The 7,476-nt window shown below is 57.7% G+C and overlaps 2 protein-coding genes across 7 annotated transcripts in view; one reads left to right on the top strand and one right to left on the bottom strand.

Moving 5' to 3' along the window:
- DRP2 (dystrophin related protein 2) overlaps positions 1 to 5,756 on the top strand; it is a 30,005-nt gene extending 24,249 nt beyond the window's left edge. For 4 of the 6 annotated variants that reach the window (XM_026848271.1, XM_026848276.1, XM_026848273.1 and 1 more), the window contains 7 exons: positions 181 to 246; positions 1,016 to 1,081; positions 1,356 to 1,499; positions 2,140 to 2,377; positions 2,519 to 2,639; positions 2,785 to 2,871; positions 2,983 to 5,756. In XM_026848271.1, coding sequence (XP_026704072.1) covers positions 181 to 246; positions 1,016 to 1,081; positions 1,356 to 1,499; positions 2,140 to 2,377; positions 2,519 to 2,639; positions 2,785 to 2,871; positions 2,983 to 3,221 — 961 coding nt within the window. In that variant the 3' untranslated portion in view covers positions 3,222 to 5,756. Of the gene's footprint in view, positions 1 to 180; positions 247 to 1,015; positions 1,082 to 1,355; positions 1,500 to 2,139; positions 2,378 to 2,518; positions 2,640 to 2,784; positions 2,872 to 2,954 lie in introns of all 6 variants that reach the window. The other 2 variants (XM_026848272.1, XM_026848277.1) reach the window with 2 other exon arrangements.
- The window catches only part of LOC113480134 (aryl-hydrocarbon-interacting protein-like 1), a 5,865-nt gene continuing 2,215 nt past the window's right edge, over positions 3,827 to 7,476 (bottom strand). Inside the window, exon 6 of the mRNA XM_026848753.1 lies at positions 3,827 to 3,924. Coding sequence (XP_026704554.1) covers positions 3,827 to 3,924 — 98 coding nt within the window. The remainder of the gene's footprint in view (positions 3,925 to 7,476) is intronic.

Consider the following 7,476-nt stretch of genomic DNA (forward strand, 5'->3'; position numbering starts at 1 on the left):
GGGGGTGGGGCTTGCTCTGGGGGTGGTACAGCACCCAGTTCTTGGAGGAGCAGAAATTTCAGTCTTCATCCAGCCTGTCCCTGGCTCTTCTCAGCTCAGGTGAGACCAGGGCAGCCTCTCCAAGCCCTAGCTTTGAGCGAGGACTGCCAAGCCTTGCTGACCAGTGTGTGTCTCTTCCAGACCAGCCTCCTCCCCGATGTTACCGCACGCTGACACCCACTCCCGGATCGAGCACTTCGCCAGCAGGTATCACCGCTGGGCACTGCTGTCATGCCAGGGCACGGAGCATGACCCCAATGGGTGTGGAGGGGCTTCTGGGCAGACACACGGGGAGCTCCTGCTGCCCTCAACCACCTCAACACTCCCCAGCATGCTATCTGGCAGGCAGAAGGTGGCTGTGGAGGCTCAGGCTGAAGTGCTGTTGGGAAGGGGCAGCTGCAAGGCCAGACAAACCTGCCTGCACCACTCTGCTCCTGCTTGGGCCATGGCTCATGCCGTGCAAATTGCCAGCAAACACCTTGCATTTGACAGCAGATGTCTTAGCAGTGAAGCAGTTTCCATGTACCTTCTTGGTTGGATTCTTGCCAGGCAGATCCCTCCATGTCTTGCTCTGCCTGTGCATTCACCAGTGCTGCTTGTGTGCTTCCCATTGCTGCTGTCTTGTGGTTTGTAATGTCTCTACCCTCACCATGGGTCCAGGCAGAGTGGGCACACAAGAAGCACAGGGAGCCTGTAGCTCAGGCCCTAGGCTGGATCTGATATGCTTTCACCCATCTCCTTTGCTTATGTGAGAAGAGGCTGAGCTGGCTGCATGGCAGCAGCCCTTTATTCCAGAGACTGTCTGGAGACTAACTCAGAGCAGCAGTGTCTTTTATTTTCTAAAAAGCCTGTAAAGAGGGGCAGACAGGTGCAGGCTGGCTGGGAGACCCTGCCAGAGAGGGGTCTTGCAGGGGTGTATTGAGCAGACATTCGGGGTGTCTCTGACCATATCTCAACCTGTTTCTCTTTCCTCCAGGCTTGCAGAGATGGAAAATCAGAACTGTTCCTTCTTCAGTGACAGCCTGTCCCCTGATGATAGCTTGTGAGTTTTGCCTTCTTTCCCTCCTCCCGCTGAGTCAGGGCTCCTGTAGCTTCATCCCAGCCTAGCCAGGGTGTAGAAATATTTTCCTTCCCAGCTCCTTTGAGTCTGAGACTCTTAGGCATCCCCAGCTATCTGGGGGTGCTGAGCTGCTCCTGAGCTCTAGCCCTGGAGCAGCTAGAATGAGCTCCCATATGAAAGCACCTCCCTCCAGGCTGTCCTTCCCCAAGGGCACACAAATCCCATGAGACTCATGTTCCTTCACCTGCCACAACAGGGACGAGGACCAGTACCTGCTGCGCCATTCCAGCCCCATCACTGACAGAGAGCCTGGGGGCAGCCAGCAGGTTCCAGGAAGCCTCAACATGGATGACAAGGGAGAGCTGGAGCGAATCCTGGCTCACTTAGAGGATGAAAACAGGTAGGGCATGGGCAACTCTGAAAGTGGGGTTTGTAGCCTAAGGGGAGGGGGCTGGAGAAGCCTGGCAGAGCTCAGAGTGGAGCCAGCTGCTGGGGCTGGAGGGGGGCATCAGAGGAGCTAAGTGGGCTGGTTTGCAGGGTGTCTGGGTTGAGCCCTAAAACCTTCATGGGAGCACTCAATGATGGTGTGTTCTCCAAGGAAGGGAGAAGACTCTGTTCCCCAAAATGTTCCTGTTCCCATCACCAGAACCTGTCCCCCTCCTGAACCCCAAAATGGTTGAAGTGACCCACTGCTGTGTTTCTTGTCTGTGAGCCCCTCTGGACCACATGAGGTGAGGGTCTGAGCAGGGCAGGTTGTCTCATGAGGAGGTGATGCTTTCCCTGCCTTTGTTCTCAGCCTCTTAGGAAGCAGTTGTGTGTCTTTTTTAAACTTCGCAAGTTGGGTAGAGCTGCAGGGAAACCACCTTGCAGTGCAGGGAAAAAGTCTCAGAGTGTGCTGGTTCTCAAGCTTCACATGTGGCAAAAGCTTCCAGGGGTGTTCTGACTCTGAGTCATGAGCCACCCCAAAGTGTGCAGCTGTTGGGTGTTTTCAGCAGTCTCTAGGAAGGAGAGTGGCGATGCTGACCTAGACTATCTTGCAGGGTCCTCCAGGGAGAGCTGAGACGTTTGAAATGGCAGCATGATGAGGCAGTGGAGTCTCCAACCTTGGCTACAGGCTCCCCTGAATCAGTGCAAGATCCACGTAATGATGAGCTCCTGGCAGAAGCACGAATCCTCCGACAGCACAAGAGCCGCCTGGAGACCCGCATGCAGATCCTGGAGGACCACAACAAGCAGCTGGAGTCCCAGCTGCACCGGCTGAGAGAGCTGCTACTGCAGGTACTCTGAGCAAGGATCTGGGGAAGCCCATCCTTGGGGTGACCTTTGCCATAACAGAGCTGCGACAGTGGCAGAAAGGGATGGTCAGAAGTGGGGAGAAAAAGGACAGAGGGTTGTGAGAACCCCCCCTTCTCTCTCCAGCCTCCAACAGAGTCAGATGGCAATGGTTCAGCAGCATCTTCCTTGGTTTCATCTCCACATCAGTCTGAAGGCAGCCAGGCAAAGGAGAAAGAGCACAACACCCCTGACACCGAAACTGCAGGTGGGGATTGGGGTTGTGCTGAGGTCTAGGCCCTGCTCCCTTGGTTTAATGCTGCAGGAAGCTGCCTGTGTCCTGTCATCCTGCAAAGATGCAAGGTGGATGCCCAAAGATGCTGCTCACCCCCCTGCCCTCTTTCCCACTGCAGATGAGGTAGAAGCCAAAACCCAGGAGGTCGGCGTGTGCCTGGAAGACATCATGGAGAAGCTGCGGAGCGCCTTCCCCAACTCTCGAGGTACTCGAGTGAAATCCGCCTCTCTGGCCTCTTACTGCTCCCTCAGATGAGGTTTTCCCCGCAGACCCCTGCCCTGGTCCCAGCTTCCCTGCGACGGCCAATCCCCCGCAGTACCTACAGCCAAGAGCTATGCTGCCGCGGCGCTGCTGGGACTGGTGTGTGGCCTGGGTGCAGAGAGGATGAGGAGGAGGTTTCACACCTGCAAGAAGAGGCAATCAGAGCTGCCAAGAGTATGGACCAACTCCTCAGATGAGCTGCAAAGCAGCCTCCTGCCCTGCTTGGGACCCCGCACCCTGTGGGTCTCTCCCCTGCGAAGATGGACAGACCTGCCAGCATCAAGTTTGCAGTGATCACCTTGAGCCACCTCCTCGCTGCATCCCTGCCCAGATCCCTTTCCAGGAGAGGTCGAGGCCCCAGTTAACTGGCACAATGGAAGAAATGGTGCAAGCTCTCCTAGCTGTTCATGGATGGCTCCTCCCTGCAGGGATGGGGACTGGGAGTTGTAAGTGTGGACAGTGGTCCACTTGCCCAGTGGGTTTTGGGGTTGGTCTTTCTGCTGTCCCTCTGTGCTCCAGCCCAGGAGCAGCACTCAGTCCTTCACCCAGGCTGCCCATGTGTGTGCCAGCAGGGAGACACTGCTCTGTGCCAGCACTAATATGAGGTGGGGGAGAGCTTCCCCATCTGCTCTTGTAGACCCTTGGCCACTTTGTCATTCCTGAGCAGGATCCTTCTGGCTCTGCAGCAGCCCCATCCTAACCAGGTGGCTCTGGGTCCTATTTTCCTGACCATTTCTCTTTCAGGTATGACCTCCCTTATCTAACAACTCCTGTGAGCCAGAGGCTTTTCCTAACCAGCTACCTGCCTGCTTTCCTACCTCCCCCTCTCCCTGCCATGCTCCCTGTGCTGCGGCAGACCTCACACAGACTTCCTCTGAGATGGTCGTGCAGGATGCTTGTCAGCTCCAGAAGATCTCAGGGCAACATAGGTCATGCAGGAGTGGGACTGTGGGCTCCCCAGGAGGCTGGCTCGGTAACTTGGCTACAATGTCGAAGCCTGGGTGGAAAGGGTCAGAAGAACGAACTCAAGCGGTGAAAGGTGAAGGCTGCCTGTCTCTCCCAGCACTCCCTTGGGGGATGCGAAGCTGAGCATCCCGCTCCTCTTCAGTTGTGCCCAGGGGCCTCCAGGTTTATGGGCACCAAAACTCTTCTGGAGCCATACAGTTTTAAAAAGAACTCTTTCTAACAGCATCTAGCTGCCAGCCTTATGTACTCTCTCTGCCACCCAGGGCTCTACAGCCAGCCAGCACATACGGTGTGGTGGGGAGAGTCTGTGAGATTTACGGAGTAGGGATGAGTCCATGTTAGAGCTTCAGCCCAGCTAGTAGCCTTATCTTGAGAGGGTCTTTATAACAGAGCCTTATCATTTAATTTGCATATATTTATATATATTATATATACATGTTCTGTACCTAAATACTTTCATGGACTCACTCCATTAAATTCTAACACTTTAAGCGTAACTGTCCTTCACTTTCAGTCCAGCCCAACATCCACTCCCGTGGGGACCAGCACCTTCCATGTTGCTGGTGCTGCCTTGGAGCAGGACTGGGCACTCAGTGAAGGGCCGGACCAGCAGCAGGTACTCTGTCCCACCTGCTTTCCCAGGGAGCTGTGCCCCTGCACAGACAGAGAGCCTGTCCTGCCCAGACCCAGCTCCATCCCTGGAGAGCCTGGGCTCCTGCGCAGCTCATCCCCATGGTGCTGCAGGAAGGGGTTTCTCCAGCCATAGCTCCAGCCCTGGGGCCCACGGGATGTTGGGCTGCAATGCAGGAGCTTAGTGGTGTGGGCAGGCAGGGTGCCTCCTCGCTGCCCCCAAGGAGCAGCTGCCCTGCTGCTGTCCCCCAGTTTGAGCTGGGCTGATGGGCCAGAGACATTCCCTGGAAGCAAATGAGTCCCAGTCCCACTGGGCAGTGGAGGAGGCTGTTCTGCAAGCTGGCAGGTAGCTCGATGGTGGTGGCTCCTGGCCCCAAAGGCTTCCTCAGGGTGGCTGTCTCATACAGTGTTATGTCGAGAAAGAGGTAGAGTCAGGTGCTGTGGGGTGCCCCAGAGCGGAGGCTGAGATGATCCTGGTGCTCTGGGGCCACAGGTTGTGGAGGGGTGAGATACCTGAGCTCACAGAGCAGGGTGCATGCAGGGCTGCATGCCAGTGTGACATTCTGCCCAAAACAGGGCTTGCTGTGAGGACAGGGATGGGGCTGTCGCTGGCTGGGACGGGATGCAGGGATGAGCTGTTCAGGGAGGTTCAGACCAAGGCGGTGTCTGGAGGCACAGGTGCAGTCAGTTTCCATGTGCCACAGAGGGGCAAAGCCTCAGGGATGAGGCAGGCCAAACGTCATGGCCAGGCGTCTGGGGTCTGTGCTGCACACTAGCAGCAGTGCAGGCTGCTGTCCTTGCCATCCCCTCCCACACCCGGGCAAGCAACAGGAGTGCAGTGGTGGTGGCACTGGTGTTAGCCTGGCTGTAAGCGTTGTGTGGTGAGGGACCACAGGCCAGCCTGCAAGACCTGGCCGGACCCCCCTCTGTTATCCCAGTGGCAGGATGGGGGGAGTGTGGGGGGAGTTTTGGCCCGAGGATGAGGACAGGAGTACCCAGCCTGAGGGGAGCTGGAGGAATGAAAAGGCAAGAGGAGGGCAGAGGTGCTGGCTCCAGTGCAGGGAGCAGCGGGGGCCAGGCTGAGGGCTCAGGCTGTGTTCGAGAGCTGGGATGCTGCAGGGACGGGAACAGGCTGGCTAAGGCTCTGGTAATCATGTACTGTGGTGCTGCTGTCATTGCTGCTTCGTGCCATCTCTGCTCTGGAAAGAGAATAAATTTGTACTTATACCGAGACCTGGATTGGTGCTCTGGCTTCTTCTATCTGTGCACCTTGGCTGAGTCAGAGCATTTCCTGCATTGTGCCATCCTGGCACCACTCCTGCAGGGCTGCTGGGACACAGATGTCCCTGTGCCCTGTGTCACCCCGGCTGTCCACACTATTCATGTCAGAGCAGAAGCTGTGAGAGGAGCCCTGAGGTCCCCCAAGCCAGGTGCATCCCCTGACCACCATCTTCCTTTGTTTTCTTCCAGCAAGGTCTGCTCAGGGACACATGGCAGCCTGAGGGTTGGGCAGGGGCTGTGTGGGTACAATCCCTCTTCTTTGCCTGGGGACTTCTGCCGTAGGAAACCCTTCAGCCCCAGGAAGGATGTAGGCAGCAGTGAGACGCTGGGCAGACAGTCCTCCCTCCATGCTTTCTCCCTGGAGTCCCATTAGGTCTCCAGTGCCCAGAGGTGTCCAGGTGCCTCTGTCCCAAGCGCTGCCCCTCTGCCTCTGTGGCACAGTGAGGGGCCCAGCTGAGGACTAGCCCAGGGCAAGGCTGGGGCCTCTCAGGCCTTCCCTGAGGCACAGGGTGCAGCCCAGCCTCATCTTACAGTGAAGCCTCCCCAGGACTGACACTTGTAGTGCTGGTCCTGTTCTCACCCCTGCCTGGAAGGGCTGGTGATGCTGGGCAAAAGCTCACGTGGTGCTACTGCAAGAAAACAGCTCTCTCAGGGGAGAGGTTTGGGAGCTTAAATGTGGGTGGAATACAACCTCTTTAATTCTCTCTTTTGAGGGTAGAGCAAAATGCCTCACCCCATCCCTGCACCACTGGCTCCAGGGCAAGGCACAGGTGTGGGCTTTTATCAGGGAAGCTGGTCATGTCCAGAAACAAATCCAGCACATGGTGCCAAGGAAGAGCTTTTATTTCGCAGCCAGCAAAGCTCAGCAGGGTCCAGCTGAAAGGCACTGGAGCTGATGAGTTAGGGCAGGGAGGCAGCAGGCTCTGCCACACATCGGGGCTGGTGGCCCCAGGGTGGGGACAGCATTGTTCCTGTGTCACTGCAGGGCCAGGCCCCAGCCCTGGGGCTCCCTCTCACCATACAGCAGCCCTGCTGACTGTGCTGTGCCTTCTCCCAAGTGGTCCAGCAGCCTTTCCCTCATCCGGGGGTAATGGGCCCTGCTCAGGGCAGGCTGTGCCCCAGGGTTGTGGCCCTGAGCTCTGTTCTCTCTGCACTGCCCTGGGGGCTCGTCGCCCCCTTCCCTGGCTGCTACGGGGTAGGGGGCTATTCTGCCCCTCCGCCCAGCTCCTCATCTGCCTCTGAGTGCCCAGCCTGGAACACTGCCCGAGGGGTGAAGCTGTCTGGGGGGATGTTGCCTTCCCCAGCATTTCCTCAGCGGCTGCTTGCTTGCTACTCCCTGCAGCTCGTCTCTTCCAGTGTGTTTGTGGGTGTTTCATCCTCTAGCTCTGGGAGCCCCTCAGCTAGCCCCGGTCCCTCTCTGGGTGGCCCTGTCTCTGAGGCTTCGCCTGGCTCAGCCCCAGCCACGCTTCCTGTGTCGGCTCCCTCTGCCCCACCGGCTCCCTGCTTCAGCCCCTGTCTGAGCCCTACTGCCTCATCTTGCCCTACAGACAGCTTTTCCAGCTCTGCTGCTGGACCCGCCGCCTCCTCCTCCTCCCCTGCCGCCGCCGCCTCCTCCTCCTCCTCCTCTGCCGCCTCCTCCTCCTCCTCCTCTGCCGCCTCCTCCTCCTCCTCC

This window comes from Athene cunicularia (assembly GCF_003259725.1).
Source record: "Athene cunicularia isolate RWA chromosome 4 unlocalized genomic scaffold, athCun1 chr4_part3, whole genome shotgun sequence".
NCBI classification, from domain to species: domain Eukaryota; kingdom Metazoa; phylum Chordata; class Aves; order Strigiformes; family Strigidae; genus Athene; species Athene cunicularia.